The sequence below is a fragment of the Pholcus phalangioides genome, unplaced genomic scaffold (assembly GCF_987345545.1).
Source record: "Pholcus phalangioides strain wild (caught in Gottingen) unplaced genomic scaffold, Ppha-v1.0 ptg000010l_1, whole genome shotgun sequence".
Taxonomy (NCBI): domain Eukaryota; kingdom Metazoa; phylum Arthropoda; class Arachnida; order Araneae; family Pholcidae; genus Pholcus; species Pholcus phalangioides.
In genome coordinates, this window is record NW_028301603.1 from 6,694,930 (window position 1) to 6,716,432 (window position 21,503).

At 32.3% G+C, this 21,503-nt stretch overlaps 1 protein-coding gene across 1 annotated transcript in view; it reads left to right on the plus strand.

Moving 5' to 3' along the window:
• The window catches only part of LOC149080815 (uncharacterized), a 48,750-nt gene extending 27,247 nt beyond the window's left edge, over positions 1–21,503 (plus strand). The window contains exons 12-22 of the mRNA XM_089237492.1: positions 1,820–1,870; positions 4,398–4,456; positions 5,979–6,122; positions 7,639–7,837; positions 10,588–10,634; positions 11,954–11,995; positions 12,845–13,031; positions 13,561–13,803; positions 14,992–15,116; positions 16,753–16,866; positions 19,244–21,503. Coding sequence (XP_089093618.1) covers positions 1,820–1,870; positions 4,398–4,456; positions 5,979–6,122; positions 7,639–7,837; positions 10,588–10,634; positions 11,954–11,995; positions 12,845–13,031; positions 13,561–13,803; positions 14,992–15,116; positions 16,753–16,866; positions 19,244–19,403 — 1,371 coding nt within the window. The 3' untranslated portion in view covers positions 19,404–21,503. The remainder of the gene's footprint in view (positions 1–1,819; positions 1,871–4,397; positions 4,457–5,978; positions 6,123–7,638; positions 7,838–10,587; positions 10,635–11,953; positions 11,996–12,844; positions 13,032–13,560; positions 13,804–14,991; positions 15,117–16,752; positions 16,867–19,243) is intronic.

Consider the following 21,503-nt stretch of genomic DNA (forward strand, 5'->3'; position numbering starts at 1 on the left):
ATGAGGTAACCAAAGTTCGTAAGCTGATTTAAAGCCACCTAAGATTGTTTTCAATTTCCCTTGATTTTTCTGATTATCCCAAAATTTTGAGGTAATTGAAAACATGCATTTCTGGGTTTTTAGCAGTTTTCTTCAATTCTGTAGGTGTTTAGGCTTCTTCAACGCCAACTTTGGATGCCATCACATGAATCCACTACCAGTCATGGAACCCAGATCCTAAATTATTTTCCGCAACATACTTCTGAACAAGTGTTTACAACTCACCTTTTTATCACATAGGAATCCAATCTTGGATCGAGCAATGGGGTTTTTAGCCAAACTCCACTTTTGTTGAACATTCGGTTGGGTGACCTGCTTCCATTTTATCAATGTTTATCTTCATCCCCCTTGATTCTGTTGTATATATTTGTGATGGGCACACCGTAATGTTCCTGTGCCTCACGGTAAGTCATATTTTTGTTCATTACATAAAATACTGGATTGTTCAGGTCTTCAAGGGACGAAGTGTCTTTTTCTTGTAGTTTTGTGGCATTTTATTTCTTTTAAGACAAAGAAAACATAGTACTTCAACTCCACATCAAATAACATCAAGGACTCATACAACAATTAAATAAGTAAATAAATTAAGTAAATAAACAATAGTGAAACTATAGATAACAAGTAAATTATAAAATAATACAAATTAAGTAGAGTAAAATAAAGTAATATCAAATAGTAAAAATAATGTAAATAAGAAGTAAATAAAACTGTGTTTTCAATTACCCCATGCTCTCAAAATTTCGGGTAATTGAAAACAGGATAGATGGGCCACCAGAAAGACTTAAGATGGGAAAAAAAACTTTTAGGGGAAAAACTTTTAGATAATATTCTATGTATACTTGATCTGCTGTACCTTGTTATCTTTGCAATATATTTTTAGAGAACCACACTTTTATACACTAAACGTTAGATTTCAGCCACATCTCTCCCTCACGGTGTAATGAACCTTGCGAGGCATAGTGAAGTACACTTTCAATACAATTTTTCAAATGTGCATTTATGCTCTTTCAATGCTTACTGGGAAAATTATTATTAATAAATGGATAAATTAAAAATTAATAAATGTATTTTATTAATTCATTTCTTGATAAAAATTCTGTTCAAAGTACTGTGAAATAATTTTATCAGCATGGGGTTCATGTATGAAAGATTTGAGATCAAAATAAGGAATGGTGGATTTGTTTTAAAAAAAAAACCAATTGTCTCATATATTTAATCGAAAACTGTACATATCATACACGTTATACATTATATCATGCCATTGCATTTTTTTGATGCTGTACAGTCATGATAGCTCACATGTGAGTTCACTTTCGCTGCTTACATTCTCAAATTTCGGTTTCAGCTAAATGGATCAAAACTGATAAAATTAAATATTTGATTTTACATTCAGACTTCCGCAAATACGCTAAAACCCATAAATAAAGGGCATCCATGGAACCAGACTTTTATCGCTTGAATAGAGGTGTCCCTTATTCAGATGTAAGCAAGTTCCTATTCGAAGGGATACATATCAGGACATCTGTTGCTTAAATAGTGGTTTGACTGTACTCTAAGATAATGAACTGGTAAACCGTATTACATTTTATTGTTCTATTCATACATTAATATGAGAAAACTTGGATAAGTAAATATTTTTTCAGTAGTAATGATGGAAAAAATGATGTTTGAAATATATTTTTGATTATTGTTTCTCAAATATTAGTTTAATTTGTCAAATATTCTATTTGATCTTATTTATTTCTATCCATTTGAGATTTTGTTAAATGTTTTTTTCCAGGAAACACTGAGGCATCACATAAAAATATGGTCATCCCTGAAAATGAATCAAGTTAGTGAAATAACTACAATTTGTTCTAATTGAAGTTTAACTAAAAGATTGTTTGCCTCAGACACATAATTATATGCATATGCAAAAACACATGATGAATATATTTTATATTCTGAATAATTATTTATCAAGATAGATTGAAAAAAATATCTAACACAATATTAAAGTTTTTATGTGAACTGGAATGATTTTTCAATAATACACCTTGACATTAAAAAATTCGGGCAATCTCCAGACCTTAGGAGTGCTTGATTTTGGGTGGTAATATATATAATGCATATGTGTAACAAAAAATGACTGCGTGTACAGTCCTTTAAAGATAGGAAATGAAACATTAAAAAAAGTAAATTAAATTTTAATGTTCACCAAGTAAATAAAAATGTTCAACTGGATCAAAAAAAAAACAAAAAAAAAAACAGTGGCACATCCATGCTTTAAATTTCAAAGTACTGTGAAATTGATGCTGAAGGAAGGAACCAGATTATCTGTGGCCTGAACTTGCAAACATCAACTTGTATTCTGTGTTTAATAATTTGTTTAGTTTATGTTAAATAGGTACAAAAGAAAAAAATGGTATGACTTTTGACTTTTGATTCTATAAACACTCACCACTTTTTTTTTCTAAACCCATTCATTAACCCTTCAAGTGGTTTTTAAAATTTCATTAATCCACATTACAACTGCCACAGAGGAAACCACTAAACCCTCTGCAAAATGTTACTTTTTTTTAGGAAGAATACGTTCTTTCGATTTCATGCTGTTGATAATGCTTCCTCTCCAACTCAAACAATAATAAAAAAAAACCAAGGAAGAGAAATACTCTTTTTCTATTATTTATACATCTATGTATATTCTTATACCACACCAAAGAGAAGTTAATAAAAAAAAGTCTCTATTTTTTATCAAACTTTGAATAAAAGCTGACTCCATCCACAGGCAGTTTATCTTTTCTTTCAAACCGAGTACAACTCAGGTCTATCACCATCTATGGGCGATTTACAACCTAGTGAGTTGTGCCGGAAGTGTAACTGTGTGTGTACCTAACAGTCTGAGTGCATATGTAGCGTTGTGTTTGATTTTTCAGTGCCGCCATCTATATTTCAGAAGTGAGTGAGTGATGTGTTATGACTGTACTATTTGTAGGTCTGTTACTATCTGTAGTGAGACTTTTTAAAGGGGAGATCGACTTGCATTCGCACCTTGAAGTTGGGAACCACAGAAAACCAACTTCAACCGACCACCACTGTGGCGACGGTGGGGTTTGAACCTGGGACCTCGTGACACAAGTCTGTCACTATGATCAATCGACCACCACAGTGGCTAGGAAGTTTATCTGACAGGTTGGAGGTGGAAAGAATGTTAGGTTGAGCATTGTCAGAAATGAGTTTGTGCTCAGCATTGCTGAAATAGGAGGGTTTAAAGGAGGTGAGATATCTTGTAATTGTGCCGAAATACAAGGCGTCAAGTTAGGCGAGATAAATCTTGTCATACATAGTTCCCAAATTTTTATATATATTATAACATATTCCCCCAAATTTTTTTGTCGAAAAAAAAAAAAAATTCAAATGACTAGATGATTATATTTCATTGAGGAAAATAAGGGGGAATGGGATCTTAAATATGGTAAAATTTAGGACGTCACCAATTGCCATTAAAAACATTGCTATAAGTTGACAAAATAAGTCCCCTATTGTAGTTAAAATTGATGAAAAATAGAGGTAAAAATGTTGAACCTGACTTATATGCAAGATGACAATATTTGTATTTACAACTATAATTATCATAATAAGTTATGAAAAAATTTTTTTATTCACAATTTTAGTAAGCATTGTTGAAAAAACAAACAAATGTATAAAACAATTTGGAACAACTGAAATACAGGAATGTCCTACGTAATATGTGACACAAGTGGCCTGTCAAATTGTTTCAGATATTTTATTGGTCTTTAGATTCAGAAAGGTTGAGAAATACTAACTTATGGTATTATATATATCCATGGTACAATAATTTTCTATTTTACAATTTGAGGAAAAGGAAGTACAGCAAAGAGAGATTCTTAAAAATCAGAGTCTAGGAAGTGCGAAACACTGAAATCATTTTTGAATTCCCTTCAGTCTTCTATTTTTTTTCTTTCGAATGATTCAAAATTTTGGAAATCATCTATATATTTTTTCTATTGGTATGATTCATTTAATTTTTTCCATAAATGTGTGAATTTTATGGTCTTTTTGAATGAATTTTTTTATTATGTTTATTTATGTATTATTTCTGTATAATCTAGCACCCACAAATTCAAAAAGTTAAACACTACATAACTTTAAAAAAAAATTGACCATACATTAAAATACTTATATCTTAGGAAGCACACACGAGGCATACAAAGGTTAACAATGTCTGCGGATAGACCTTTTTACTATTGACATTGTACCATGTTATGTACTTTATTATTTCTCGAAATAAATGCATTTATTTATTGTAGATGTGTAGTTTTTAAATGAGTTTCTCCAATTCAGAATTTTTTTTCCAGATTCACTTCTATTTCAGATTTGATCCAAAAGTTGGAAACAAGTGGCCTTATTCTAACAGGTAAGTTCTTTTTCAGTATTTGTAAGTAAATTTGAACTGGAAAATGAATTTTGTTTGAGTGGAAAGATATTTATAATTCAAAGAATGCAAGTAGAATGCAAGAAAAAAGTTTATCTCTATGTTTTAGTATTGAAAATTTTGAAACTTTAGCGACTCTTAATTCACTCCATTTTTATATTACTACCAGCTATAATACTTGGTGCAGCCCGGTTTTTCCCTCAATTACTGAGAGGATTGAAAAAGTGGCAAACCATTATAAAGGAATAAATTATTATACATAGGCCAATACTGGCAGCATTAAAGAAGTGACAAACCATTGTTAAGGCATATGTATGTCTGAAACGCATTGTTAGGGAACCACGGTAAGCTTAGTAAACATTCTGAAAGTGATTGTTGAGGCCCAGGAACCATTCTTGCCCAACAGTTTTTGCCTATCTCTGACAAACTTTTAAAGTAGCCTATCATTCCAGTTGGTATATATGCAAAATAAATATATTTAAAGTCGGGTCCCGTTTGGTATATATGCAAAATTTGAAGATGATCGATCTAAAATTGCAGATTTGTATGGAGAACATACACACAAACAGAGAGAATCAGTTGTATATATAGATTAAAAGCAGGGATTACTTATTTGCGATCCCATGATGCTTTATTTTTTCATATTTCTGAACCAAGATCTACAAACAAAACCTAAAATATTCAACTAATTAATTTTTTTTGTACCATGCATATTACCTTCTATATTACCATTTGTGGATTTGCAGAAAAACTTCCCATATCTGAAACAAACCAAACTAATTTTTTATATGTTAATAATTTGTGTTTTATTAACACAAAAGAGAGAAAATTCTTCAGTGTAGAATTTATGATTTTTTAGCTTTGATGGTACTTATCATTCCCTTTTCACCTCTCTATGGAGAAAGTTACTTACCATATTTTAACGTGTGTTAGGAACCCCCTTATTTTTTGACATAAAATTTAAAAAACATTTTTATCAAAGATATTTTTTTGATTAAAAAAAATGTTTTTTTTTATTCACATATCATAGGAACTACTAAAACCCTTATTACTCTAATCGGAAACATCACAATCAGCTGCATCAACTAGTTGATTTTCATCGAGTCACTCTCATTGTAAATTGCAAGAAATTGAATAATTTGTTAATATCTATAATACTATCCATGTATAAGTGTATAAGAACGAGAAGTAAGAACCCCCTTATTTTTGGGACCCAATATTTGGCGAAAATGGTTCCTTATACATGTTGAAATATGCATATCAAAAGTTTTTCTTATCTGCAATGGGTTCAGCACAGTTTACGTAGGATCAAGAAAATCTCAGTAATTATATTTTGGGACAATATTGAGTAGTAATCCTCGTTGATCAAGTGTTGACAGAAACAAAAGTGATGAATCACTTCTTCTTGACATTTTATTAAGTACAACCTATATATTTAGATAGAAAAAAATGTTTTATTTGTGACTAGGAGATAATTATGTTTTCTTTTAATTTGCTTCTTCAGTGATTTGATTTCACTCGCAAGCTATTGTCGACAACATAGAATAGAACCAGTGCCTTCCTTAGATGTTAGCCCAGAATGTTCCTATGAAGATATATGTAAACACCAGTTGCCTCTCCAAGAGCTTATGTTGTTGTTTTGTTCAAGGTACTTCACTTGTATTTCCACAAAACCATTCTTTTTCCATTGTTATTTAAGTTACAGTATCAATGAAATTTTTCCATGCCCATGAAAGTTCAGTTAATGAACTGTGTTTTTTTTTAAATATAAAAACAAGCTATTCATTTGAATAGTCTATGTTGCAAGTAAGAGGTCAGAGTTAAAACCTTGGTATAGAAAAATAGCTGTTCAGAATTAGCTTTAAATTTCTAGTCCCAGTCTATTAGCCTTGGAGCATAAAATGATATTGGTATGACCGAATGGTCAATGTCCCTTGCACAACTTTTTTTTTAAAGAAAATATTTTTATATTTTGCTATTGGATTCATGGTGTCCCTTTTAGTTTCAGGATAGTCTAATTTGATAACATTGATGTAAAGCGACAAATTCTTAGCAAATACAGCTGTTCGTATGGCAAAATATAATGCAGTTAGATATCTATCAACCATGGATTTGAAATTTTAGCCCCCTTTACCATATTGGTGGGTGCTTTGAGTTATTATTTTGAATGATCAAGTATCATGACTCAAATCTTATTAACCATTATCATTTGAAATCATTTGAATTGAAAAACAACCATTTTTCACAACCTATATTGAATGATAGTTGTGAAATGATGATTATAGGCCATTTATTATGAATAAGTAGGCCTTATGTGTGGGTTGACATGTCTAATCTATTTCATATATACGTCTTAATATTTAATAGTAAAATGTGAACATTATTTTAAAGTTATTTAGGTATATTGATCAGAACCAGTAGAAGCGTTTCAGGTAGCTTATTTCTTAAACTGTGCACATAGTTGTAAATAAACCTTTCTGTACATAAAATGAAAAAATTTCACCCTTTCTTGCTTGTGTAACAAATCATCAAAAAAGCAATTCAACTCATTATTATTCCCATGATCTATTCATGATTAGAGAAATTTTATGGTGACATATACAGTGAAATTCCCTCTTCACTGTCACCCTTCTTTAACAGCCAAATTATAATTTACCAGGTCTATTTGAAGTATGTATTTCAAACCCCTGCTTAATGGTTACCCTTCTTTTACAGACAATATTTTTTTGTCCAGAGGGTGTCTGCAAAAGAGAGGTTTTAATATATAAGCATGATACAAGTGCATCATTGATATAGTTAAAAAAAAATTTGAAAGGTATGAAATTAAACAATAAATGCTAAATTAAATACGTGGAGGCAGGAATCTTGAATATCAGGAGGTCGAAGCAAATAAAATTACAGAAATGACAAAATAAAGAAGGGTGTGTGTGTAAAAAAGGCCAGTGTCTCATCAGATGGGAAACTTTTCACATTGGCAAAATGCAAAATAGTTCTGAGAGTAATTGAAACCTAAAGTGCATTAAATAAGCTTTCCTTCCTTCTATGTTTTGACATAAATTACATTGAAAATCAGAAAATGTGAAAAGTGGTTTGCATGAAAAATTATGTTATATTGTTTTTATAACATTTGTGTTATTGAAGCTTTATTTATTTTTTCTCTGTAGAGAATTTCATATTGGTCCATATCTATCGAGAATCTTGTTTGATGTTCTTCTCAATGGGAAAAATGCAAATAAGGCTTGGGATTTAATCTTTCATCTTTCAAGCAGATTGTTATATATGTGTATAAATGGGCATTCTACAGATGAAAAACTGCTACAGTCACTGCCACCAAATGCAATTTTGATTGAATATGGGTATCAGGTATGCTATTCGATCACATAAAATGCAAATGATGATGATAATCTGCGTTTATAGAGAGTGCCCAAAAGAAAAAAAATTTACAGAAAATTACATTTTTTTTTGGTTTGAAATATTATCGAACAGTCATTTTTTAACTATTTTTGATATATGAAATGAAAATTATGAAGCATGTAAATATCTTGCATAGTCACATCTTAGTTAATAGCTATTTCTTGCTGATTTATATGTTTTTATTGTAAGGTTCTGATGATGTACAGTTGTATTAAAACAGAAAGCAACAGGCCTGCAGTGGTACATTTATTCTTTCATCATCATACTTCACTCATATTTGGAGAAATTGCTGGCAGATGGCAGCACTACAAGTATTACCACAACAATCATTACGCAGAAGCAAACTTCACATTAGGTTCACAACACGTACACACACATTCCAACATGTACCAATTTGTTAGAAGTTCTGCAGAAGAATATGGATAAGGTGCATGTGTGGTTTAGTAATAATAGGAGTTGCATAAAAAAATTGAACAACCTTATTTTTGTTCAAATATTTTGATGCAAAGGTTAAATAAGCATGTAATGCTAAAGAGATTTGATTCTTAGGGGCCATTCAAGTATTATGTAAGCAGATTTTTAGCCATTTTTGACCCCCCCCCCCCTCCTTGTCAGCAGAATTCGGTCATCAGCTCTGCCCCTCTGAAACCTAACACGCAACACGCATATTGGTGGGATCAGAGACGTACGGGGGGGGGGGGGGGGTGGCTTTCCGCGATCAAAAATTTATTTTTTTAATGCAAAAAAAATAATTTTTTTAAAATTAAAATTTTGGAAGAAAATACCTTTATATGTTGTTATAATCAATTTCTGTTAATTTCAATGTTTTTTGAAGGCTATAAACTTAAAATTTATCTTTAACAAATTCATCGCAACCCACCCTCTAAGCCATATAATGATAAATCACATAAAGTCCCTTGGTCCGCGAACCAAATATGGCCCTGGGGGTTACTTGATGCGGCCTGCCCTCTTCAAACCTAATTTTGTAAAAATGAACTAAACACATATTTACAGATTGCTTAAGTGTCCTGTGGTGCATATTTTCAGATCACTTAAATGACCCAAGACACAGTTCCAGAACACTTGAGCGATCCGTGACACATTTAGAGATCCCTCGAGTGACATGTGACATAGTTTTGGAGTACTTAAGTGCCCCCCCCCCCCCAGTGCGGTTGTAACACTCAAATTACCCGCGGCACATTCTCAGATTATTTAAGTGATGAGTGGCACATTTCCAGAGCACTTAAGCAGCCCAAACACATTTCCAGAGCCCTTAAGTGACCCGGACACATTTAGAAATCACTAAAGTGGCTCTGTAGAGCACTTATCAATAGGAGGGATGTTACTTCAATTTCCCATGAGCTATCGAAAGGGTTTTCTCGTTTTTGGCGCACCGAGTAAGATGCCATCAAAAATATTTAATATTTTCATGAAAGGTGGTTGATGACGTGAGCATTATCCAAACCCCCCCCTCCCCCCTTGTCATCAAAAGTCAGAAAATCGGAAACCCCCTCCCCCCATCGATGATGATGTAATACTTGAACAGCCCCAGAGAAAATAATCTTGTAATTTTGTTAATCTTTGTTGTTTTTTTAATATACTCTATCTCATGAGATAAGAAAAAATTGAATGATTCACAAAAATCATCAAATCATCAAAATAAAAAAAAATAAAAACCATGATAAATAACAAATTTTTCAATATTTGGTAGGATACCCATGGCTTTAACTTGCATTGACATGGAAAAGCATGTTAATCACAAAAATCAAATTTTACGGGACAAGCCAAAGCCTCTATGATAAAGAAATAAATACTCATTGCTAACATAATGTTTGGAGAGCTGTAGAAACTAAACTATTTCTTTTAGAAACTTATTTGCTTCACCATGTCATGGGTTCTTACTATCTTATGTATGAAAAAAAATAATTTCAGATTTTTTGTGACATACATGTTTTCCTATGTCAAAGTGGCAATTACTGCACTGCATTTGCGAGGCAATGAGTCCATCATTCTAGAATTCTCATTTTGTTGACAATAAACCATGACTTGACAGATTTGACCATGTCCTTCATATCATTGTCTTGTTGAAAAATCCCCAAAATTGGGACATTTGAGCTCCGCTATAAGAGTAACATATGGGTCTTTAGAATGGCCCCAAATACTTTGTTTTGGTGCATGGTGTCTGTTATACACACTAAAGGACAAGTACCAGATGATCTAAAGCAGCCCCACACCATATATAGTTTGCATGTTACAGTGAAACCCCTCTAATAATAGAAACCCCTCAGATGCAGTGACTCCCTCTTTTACAGCCAAATAATAATTTCCCCTTATATAAAAAAAGTATGCATTTCAAACCTCTGATTAACGGTCACCCTTCTTTTACAGATGATTTTTTTGTTTTGCCGATGACTGCAAAAGAGAGGTTTTACTGTATTTGGAAGGGGAAAAATTGATCAGTCGATTTTTTTAAAAACTCAGCTGTATCAAGTGGGATGCACTGTATTTGGCCCAAGTCCCATTAGTTTTGTCAGCTTCAACACAGTTTTAGTTTCACAAAATTTATTCTTTAAACTTTTTGGAGTTAGTCAAATCCGAATTGTCTTGTTGCTTCTGTCCATACAATTGATTAATATATTTCTGATACATTAATTCAGGAGTTTGTATTACATTCATGTTAATTTTTTTGTATATTTCAGGATGATTATAATTATGATGCAAGTTTGAAGCCAGTTACTGTTGCAGGGTATGTCCGGAAAAATTGATACTATTGTATTGTGTAAAAAATTGGATGAAGAATTAATCAAATTCTGTTTCCTTTGCATATACAGTCAAACCTTGTTAATGAGTCACTCTTGGGAGAGCAAAAATATGACTTGGTAAGCGGAGTGACTTGTTAAACGGAGTAAGCTATAGCTGTGCCAATTCCTGCCTGAGGACAATTGGGACTTCTAAAAAGTGGCCTAGTAAGCGGAGTGACTTGTTAACCGGGTGACGCACTAACGAGGTTTGACTGTACTTTTAGCACTGGTTTTTTCATATGAAATAACTTTTTTTTTTAAACTAGATCACTAGATAAACCCTGCTATAGGGAACATTGTGGTTTTTTTCTTGTGATTATGTGTTGTAATAGGGAATAAGCAGAAAAATATTACTAGGTTTGGTTTAATTATAGGGTGGTATAAGTTTTACACTTCTATATGCACATGAGCAATATGTGCATGAAGAAGTGTAAAATTTGCACCACCTATAGTTCCAGTTTTTAGCAATAGAAGCAATCCATCCTGTTGGTATCCAAAACGGCCCTGGGATACTTTATCTTTGGTAGAAGTGGCTTATAGGCTACCTGTTCATACAAGTGCTGTTACAACATTGTAAAATTATGTAAGAACTTTGCATCACACAAACTTGTTTGTGAACCATCATACAGGTATCAAATGTTTTTCTTGTTAACTTGCTTGATATTTGTATATAATATACTCAGTTGTTAGTGATGGAAAAGTCATGTATGTTCTTTTCAACTTTTTTCAATAAACAAACATTTTCTGATACAGTCCAGTCCTTGCACAGAGATAATGTCTGATATTCCCAATAGGTTATGCTTATTAGGTTATAACTGTTCTTGGTTGGTCAGATAAGGTAGGTAAACTCTTTATATCTAGGTTGGAATCTCTATCTTACCTTGTCGGGTGACAAAAAGCTGAACAAGTCTGGCCTTTTGTATAGAATTATAGTATTATATTTGTATGTGGTATTCCTGTCAACACTTTCCCATTAATTGATTTTCTAGTGAATTCAGAGTGAAAAAATAATGTTGATTTCTAGAGCTTCTAAATCAAAATTAAATAAAAAGAATATTCACACCAAATCAATCAGTTTAACAGATTTTTTGCAAATTTAATTCTTGTATGCAGCGTATTATCAAAAATTGATAACCTTTTTAATTCCAGGCTGATTCTGCACTTCTTTTATCTCATCAAAATTAAAAGCATATGATGTTTATTGAACTCTGTTCTGCAAATAGATTTATCTTCATTCACATGTCACATGTTTACGTTCTTTCAGATTTCCAGTCATTGTTGGTGTTGGCACTTGCTCTTGGGGAAGGTAGGTTATTACATTGTGCTATCATTTACATTTGTAACTGAATGTACTTTGTAATGTGCATTTCCATAGTTTTCCATTCATGTATTAGATTGATTCATAAGTAAGCTCCATTTGAATATTGGAAATTTCTTTTTTTACAAATGTTTCAGCAAAAATATATCATTTATATATTGATTATACTTCCTACCAATTGACATATTTATCTCGAAAGCTAAACTCGATCTAAATCTAACTCAGTTTTTACGTTCAAACATTGTGATGAATAAAACAATGGCAGTCACAAATTTCTTCATTTTGATTGTTTTTTGAGTTCACTTTGTTATACTGTAAAAATTAATTGATCCTAAAATGGAATGAAATAGTAGATATGTAGTAGATATATAACAGTTGAAAAACTCTGGCATTGTGAATGTGAAAATAAAGTTGGGTTCTCAAGATGTTAGAGTTTCTCATCTGTAAATTGCTCAGACGGTATTTCTCTTAACACAGTGAAAATCCTATGTAACGATACCATCTATAATGATAATATATAGCCCTATGTAAAAATATTACTCTCTGGCACCTATAACAATAATTCCATAATAATACATTCCTCTGGTTCCTTGAGTATAGTTATATATATATATGTTTCACTATATTGGTTATGACTTCTTTATTTTGTTTCTTTGGTAAATTTCTTTGTTGCTGCAGGTTGTTAGTAACCAAAATGTTTTTTGCCTTTAATTCATTGAAGAATTTTACTTGAGTACTAGGATGACAAAAAGTTATAATTCTATAGTTGCTAGTTTAATATTGATCAGTGTCATAATTTAATTTTATTATGGCTAATTGAACATGATTTCATCTTAGCATTGCAGGTTCACCAGAAACTGCGGTTACCAGTATACACAAAGCTGCTCAATCAGCGACTTTTCACAATGCCCTAGGGATGATAGTTGCAGATTGGAAAAGTATGCCTCATCATTGTGCACCTACGTTTAGTTGGCCCGGAGTGCTTCTGACTGCTGGTCTCAGTTGGAACAGTTCCATTCATGTGGTGTGTAAGAAAATTGTACTTCAGTGTTTATCACTAACTTCGAAATTGATTATTATGCAAGCATATTCCAGTGTTTTACAGCAAGTTTTCAATATTTTTTTTTTAATATTTAAAATAAGCTATGTAATTGCTATAAATATTGTAGTGATTGTTAAATAATTGGCATCCTCATAGAATCTTAGATCATATATAACATTTATTATGTACTTGCTGTTTGGGATCTTTTATCTGTATCTTTTAACTATTTCAGTTAGTATTACTTTCACACACAATTTTTTTTTCAGTGTTAAAAGAGCAGTGGTTCTCAATCTTTTCTACTAAGTTTCATCTCATGTAAACTGCAATTTACATTCCTGCACCCCTTTTGAATAATGAAAATGTCACAGAATATTTCATAGCTCACATTCTCAAGATCCCTTTCTCACACCCTTGGTTAAGAACCACTGTGATAGGGTTATGAATGTGTGCATACGAGTATCAATATGCAGTAAACTTTTATGTTAAATAATGTAATTTTCTATTATGGCAGGATTTTCTACATGTTCATTTACCCACGCTAATGGACAGCTGTGTTTTCCTGGACAGCGAGCAATTTCTTGGCAGGTTAACTTTTGAATTAGGTCGCTTAGAAGCATTCATCCATCGTTCGGCTCATGATCATTGCACTTTCTCATCAAATGCTACACCACAGATCCCATCATCAATTCTACACAGAATCCTTGTGGATGCAGATAATGTGCGATTGGATCATCTGAATATGGATGTGTTCCAGGTAATAACAGCTTTAACACGATACAGATTATTCCCCACCTTTACAAATCAAATAACAGTTCATGATCCTGTAGTTCGTAAAGCAAGCACTTTATTTTTCTTTATGTACAAATAGTACCGTGAGATTGATGTGCATGATGAGAAAGAATGTGAAAATTAATTGAATACTTGAATGAAAAGAAAATAAGCTTTCGTCCGAAAATTTGTATTAGAAAAAAAATTGAACTCCATGAAACGGACACCCCAATATAACAATACTCTGCCATAGCTGCCATGCTCCCAAATTTCTACTCCCGAAAAATTCCTATGTCTCTTGAATTTTGCCAGTGATTTAAAAAAATTCCTACATTTAGGGGAAAAAAATTATTCCCAAAGAATTTATCCAAAAAAAAAAAAAAAACCTGCTGCTTTATAAGCGTTGTGTAAATTGTCACCATTCCGTCAAATCACAAAAAAATTTCATTTTTGGGGAGAAAACATAAAATTCACCAATCAGCAAACGTCAATACGGCCTTTCAAAATCCAAAATTGGCACGATTGCATGTATCTGCTTTATTCATATATCTTGTTTCGGGCATGACAGATTTTTTGATTTGGAAGATTTGATTTTTGGGAATAATAATGACAGGTAATTTAACCCAAGGATTTTAACCAACTGGTTGGCCATGATTGGCGATGGCTTGCATGGTGTCATGGCAAAGCCGCTTGTAAGTTAACTCTTAATGCAGCTTTGTGTCATGGTTTTTGCAATGGGAAAATATCCCTGAAATTTCCCTTTTACTAATGAAAAATCCCTAAAATGTTTCAAACATTCCATTTACATATATTTTTGTATGGAATTTTTGGATCCACATGAAAACTTCCAGAATTCTCATTCTCCAAAGTAGGCAGCTATGCTCAAATTCATTAGATGCAGACTATTGAATTCATTCTACTTACTGACTTCACAGTTTATCAATTGTGACTCTGCTGAGGACATTATGCTACTGCGGGAAGGTATATTGTTGTTTTGAATATTGCTGTAGCAACATTTCACTAGAATAGAATGTTATGGAAGAATTATAAATGTAAGAAATAATGACAAATGTTATTGAAATTTTCATTTCATCCTTTTGTGAAGTGATTTTTTTCCAAAAATTCAGAGTTAATTTTTTTTGCTGAGTGCGGTTTTTTCCGTATTTTTCATTAGCAAGCTGTGAGGCATCTAAAGAGGTTCGAAAATGACTTGCAGAAAGCAAATCCATCATGTTTCCAGAAAGGTGAAGTTGTTGCTGAACTTCACTTGACCATTGACCTTATGGTGTTTGCATGCAGGTAACTGGCTCTCTTGTCTCATTATACAAACTTTTCTAATTATCTTCATATGCATTTTTCAAGTGTAAAATCCTTTGTTACTAAAATTATTCCGATTCAAAAAATAATTACCTTAAAGTTTCATATGATTTTTCAAAAAGTTGCATAATGATTCTTTTTAGTACAACAAACAGTAATTTGAATCAAGCCCTCGAAGAGTACTCAGTAGCATGTGGTATTTTAAAAAAATAATGTGTAGTATTTAAATTAAAATAATGACACATAGACTCAGCAGCAATTTCATAACATCAAGAATAATGAGAATTTATTTAAAGTGGTGAGTGCAGATGAGATCTGTTGCCACTCTTTGCAAAAGACAAACCTCAACTGATGCGAGTATATGGGCTTCTTCTATACACTCCCACGCAGACAGTGTGACCCCCAGACTGCATGACCTATATTTACATTACTGTTCTCAAGCACATTCCAAGAATCCGAAAACATGGGGGTACATCCAGCACCTAGTATATGAGGGAACATTTCTTTCTACTACATAGAAACACAAGAAGCATGTATGAAGCATCTCCACCAGTAATGTCAGTACCTTAACAGTCATGGGTTTTGTTTATGCAGGAATGAAAAAATTGGTGGAGTGTCATTCACGCGCACGCGTGGATTTAGCCTATCCCTCTAGGGTGATTCTGAGCGCTTGGCGAATCATCTTTATTAATTATGTGTTCAGGTTCAGGGCTGCCAAGAAAGTCAAAGCTAGGGTTTATGCTTCAAGGCTAGCCTGCCAGATCTTTTGATGTAACATAGAAATGGTTGAATCACATGTGTGAACATCATTGGATTTTACAAACTGGATTAACAAAGTTGACAAAATTCAATGATGTTCCTTCACTTTTTTAGTGAAGGAATTTAAAAAAATTTTTAGGGATAATGAAAAACCTGATTGATAGATGGATTCACCGAGCGGTTCCGTAAATGTCTATTTAGCCTATACCATTCAGACTTTTCATGTATGTGGCATCCCTACAACATTTTTTTGATCCCTTTAAAAAACAAGGCATATGTCAGATGCACATCAGATATGAGTAAATAAATAAATTAGGCTCACATGTTTTAGTACTTCAAATTACAAGATTGGTTTGATTTGCTCCTGAAGGTTGCTCATATCATAATAATATATGATCTACCGAATCTCAAAATTTCTCATGGAATAATTATGATTCTGGTGATGTTATCCCCATTTTTTCAAAGTATTAGTTATTCATACAAAAATCAATTAACATTGTACATTTAAAGTGTATTTTATGTAAAATAAAAATGGTTTTCTTTGACAGATTAATTCAGTGCACACAGTACATTCCCACAATGTTGTCAGCTGCCCCTTGTTCAAAGCACCCAAGCTTTCTTGTGTTGAACAAGCATTTCACTTCATACTCATTCATAAGTATTCACTCGCAAGTTATTGCATTTTTAGCAAATATTTTTTACTGATGATAATTTCAGTCATTTGTCCAAAGAGGCACAGAATCAGTTGAGATAACCTCTACACTTTCAGGTCAAGATATTAATACTCTAATTAATTATATTAATCCATATCAAGATTTTACTATTGCATATCTTTCATATCCATGCTTTATTCATGCAGGGTAGCAAAAGCTCTTGTTTCCAATGGCCTGAATCCATTCGAGTGTGGAGTAAGTGTAGTTAATGCTGGGGTTGCCAATCTTCTCCCAACTGTGAAAACAGATCTCGCAAACAAGTTTGTATCAGTTTAAAATTCCAGATTTCATTTCCAATATATGTTTAATTCATATTTTATATTTCCAATAAATCGCTACTGCTTCAGCTTTTTCCAATAATTTTTTTTTCATGTCAGCTGATCTAATAATTATTTTACTATTTGCGTTTCACATTATGTACACATACATAATTAGAATACTTCTTAGCTTATCTGTGGAAAAAGCACTGCAAACATAAAAGAAACATAGAAAAAGTTCAACATAATTGTCGTATCTACGTATTAGCTTTTCTTTCTAGGATGAAATTTAACTTCCATGTAATCGGTGCTTTTGTATATCATACAGGCCAATATTTCTTGGAAATGTTTACTAAATGCTTGGAACAAATTCTGAACTGTCGATGGCCATTGATTATAGTTGATATTTGACTGTTATCTTATAACTTTCATGGTCAATTTCTTAAAGATTGTGTTTTTTTTAGAAACAAAAATTGACTTAAAATAAATCAGTGTTAGTGCCCCAAAGACTCTGAAATTGTTTTTTTTTTTAAACGTAAGCACCATTGCAAATAGGCCAAGAAATATATACAGTAAAACCTTGTTAAGTTGTCACCCTGATAAGTTGTAATTTTTCTTCAGACCCTTCTAGCTCTCATAGACCACAATGTTATTAAACCCTAGTTTACTCGTCGCTAATTTCGGTTAAATCGTCACTATGAAAAAGTTTGAGAAAGAGGAACAGACTATTTTTATGGCTCCCATTAAAAAAAGAGCTTGTTAACAGCATTGCCATATGCTTGAAAGTCACCATAAAATCCTATATACTCAAACGGAACAGTTTAAGTAACAAAAGGTACGCTGGGGAAGATCGTTTGCCGACTTAGGTTTTTGGAACGTTGGGGGACTGTTCAAGCTAGATCTCATTCCTGCCTGGGCTCCATTGGAGAAACTGGACAAACCGCGAGACACCCAAGCTCTGTCGCAATAAGAAGCAACGTAAGAACTTGGCAGGGCATCTCCGGCAAAATCAAAATTTATTGATATGTCAAAGATTACATATAGTGCAAGGAAATCAAAAATTATGTAAATCGAAGAATCAAATTAATAAAGTTAAAGTCAAAGTGCAACGGGCATGGATATTCATAGAAAGCACGGACTCTACTAATTTAGGGCTTGAAATTTAAACAAAATATCGTTGTTGAAAAAAATTACATTCTTTCCCAAGTTGAGGTCTTCTGTTTACTTTTCCCTGCCCAGGGCCCCTCCACCAAGTCAAAAGTGTTTGAGATTACTTTGTAGTTGCATCATGAACTACTGATGAAGAATTAAAACACTAATATATATATATATATAATTAAATTTGATGTATATGTAAAATTAATGTGCAACAGAGAGTTCTGTTATGAAGAAAAGCTACTTATTCAAACAGTTGCTCTGTTAGTCTAAATTAAAAATTACTAGTATAAATCAAAGTGTACAGTACATTTCACCACAATAATTTAAGTAATAAGAGATAAAAAAGATAAAAAATTGCTATTATTTTTTCTTTCACAATCTATAAATTTTATTAAAATTGTTATTTTGATTCATACTTTAATAAATGTCATATTACTTTAAATTTTATACGATTTTCATAACATTGCACATTGAAACTGACGAAACTCCGCTTAAGTCGTCACTCCACTTAAGCTGTCATAGTTTTTCGATAACTTGAGGTGACGACTTATCGAGGTTTTACTGTAGTATGTATTTCTTAACCCTTTAGTCGGAAATAACTTGCTGATGGAGAGAGCTATGACATTTATATAATTCATATTTATAGCAAAGTGACTACACCTGATCAGATTCAACAAGCCACAGTGTTTAGAATAATATTTGGGAAGAGGTAATATGAAGGTTAAAAACTTCTATATGCCCCCCACCCCCCCCCCCCCATCCATTATAATGGGATAAAAGTGCCAATTTGTAAAATTTGTGCCTATCTCCCTATCATATTAAAGAAATTTGTTCCTCAACATTTGAAGAAAAATTGCAAAGATGGTAATTGAAATTCTTGACTTTTTTAAGGACTAGTCTTAAAATTACCATTTTCGTAGGGATTTTTGTAAAAAGTGTTTCAAGAATTTCAGTTATCCTTACCTCTGCAAATCTCTCTTTGAACGTTAAGGGATGAATTTCTTTTGTTATAATGGAATAAAGAGCTACAAATTTTACTAATTGAATGCTATTTGTTGCATCTGATCATATGTATCATTACTTCGTGATACCATTATCTATGTTGCATAGCTGAATCTTTCCTCATTTGCAAGTCCTTTAGGGCGAAATGACTTTTTTTACCCATGCGCCTTTTATACCTATAAATATACAGTATTTATTCTTGCTTCCATATTTTGCACAGACTTCTGGCTATCGTGGAGCAATTCAGGGGTATCTGGCTGAGCAGAAGTTTACCATGTGGACTTCACACATCTTTGTACCTTTTCAACTCTTTGTTACACAAGTTTATTCCAGACAGCGAACAGTATTTTTCTTCTGCTGATGGGTTTCTAAGGCAATAATTATCTTTTTTGCAAGATGAACATTTTTCTTCGAAAGACACGAGTGCAAATAAAACAAAATGTGATCATATACTTGTTATATGTATACCTATATATATGAAGTTTAATATGTATTAATATTGTTATTATTTTTGATGGAATATGGTAAAGATATGGTGATTGTTAAAGTGCTGCGTATATGAACGTTCGCAGATTTGAAAATGCATTCAATTTTCATAATTTTTGGAACATGTGTTCAACTGGTTATTTTATAAGCACTTATGGTTATAAAAAAAAGATTGTGCAGCTCAATTTGCTTACTGCAAACAATTTAGGCTTTATTTGATTACTAAAGTTACTGGTTCATTTTGTTTTCCTGGATTGGCTGTGAAGCTACTGGGAATTAGCTTCACAGCCAATCTAGACACATAAGCCCTCAGAAAGTACAGGTTCGAAACCACTGAGCTAATGAAGGAGTCAAGGAATATATAAATTATTATGGATTTCAGAAATTTTTGGTTTTTTATATTTTTTTAGAGCATGTGTGTACATTAGATTCGTGCAAAACTAGTCTCCCAGTTTTTTTTGGGAAACTCCATATTTTCTACTCCACCTGCCAGACTCCTGAAAAATTCTTATATCTTCAAAATTTTGAATCCCTACTTTTGGAGGAAAAAATTATTCCCAAAGAATTTACCTGGAATAAGTATGTTGCCTGTATTTTCCTCCTGATACTACTCCAAATGCATAAAGTAAATTGCTGCCATTTTGCCAAATTATGAAGCTCTGTTTCATTTTGGTAAGAAAAGATTTCTTAAAACGAACTCCAAACTCCACGGTGGAATTTGTGAGATGACTCTTGCTCTGAATGATCATACTTCTAGTTTAGCCTGGTTACATCCCATTTTTTTTGCCGGCACGATTTTATAGTAATTAATGTAATAATGGCAATAATCAGTGATGGCTGGCACAGTGTCATGTTTTTCCAAAGGGAAGACATTTTTAGAATTTTACTTCCATTAATGAAAAATCCCTGCTTTGTTATTTAAAAAAATCTTTTCAATACGTTTGTCTATGCGTGGTTTCTGTATGGAAATTGAATCTTTATATAGAATTTGAATATGAAATCCCCTTAATTCTCTTGTTCTCGATTGTTGTCAGCTGTGCTCTCATATTATCTTGTGGTAGCGCGTGAAGAAAAAATTTACAGGCTACATTTCATACACAGTATTTTATCAATGAAAACGGGCAGTTTAAGTAAACAAATAAGAAAAAAAAGTATATGATTTGCGGAAATTTCTCAACCTTTATTCTCTTCTCTACTTTGGGAAAAATACTTGAATAGAACTAGAAACTTGGTCTAAATTTCACAAAAACATAAACTTTATTTTTTGTCATACATTTTTTTTCCCAGATATGATAAACTCCATCTTCACATGATTCCATTGTTCAAGCTCACGCTATTTTAAGCGCGCATATATATATATATATATTTAAATGCTCCAAAAAATGTAGAACAGTCATGATATGTTTTTGGTTGTTTCTACATTGATAAGTATGCAAAATATTTCAAAAGGTGAAATGGGGAGGAGGGATACACACACACACGCACTACTTGTATTTTTTTTCTCTCTTAAATATCTTCTCGTACGAACATTGAGTTTTATCATCTACAATTTACTATCAGTGAAATAAAGTTTTTTTAACTTCTTATTCCGCTACAGTTTGGACATGCTTTGATAATAATAGTTTATAGCGCATGGAATATCCTGTCAAAACATTTAACATTTTGCCATTCGTTGCAGTTCAATATTTAACAGTTCTGTGGAGAAATTGCTCGATAAACGAGCTGGTTATTGGAAATGAATATTTGAATTTTAAAAGACGTGTTTCGTGTGATTTATTTGAAGATGTATTTCTCTCGGAATGTACTATAATTGTACGGCAAAAAAAAGAGATGTGTTTATTAATTGTAAAGATTTATATCTGTTACTTCGAATGGTGATCTTGGACATTTTGAAACTCCTTTTCACGTATTTTATCCACCGATTAAAAAGAAATTATTTAATTTTAGCTGCAATACATTATTTTTAGAATCCTTTATATTGAAATGAAACTTTC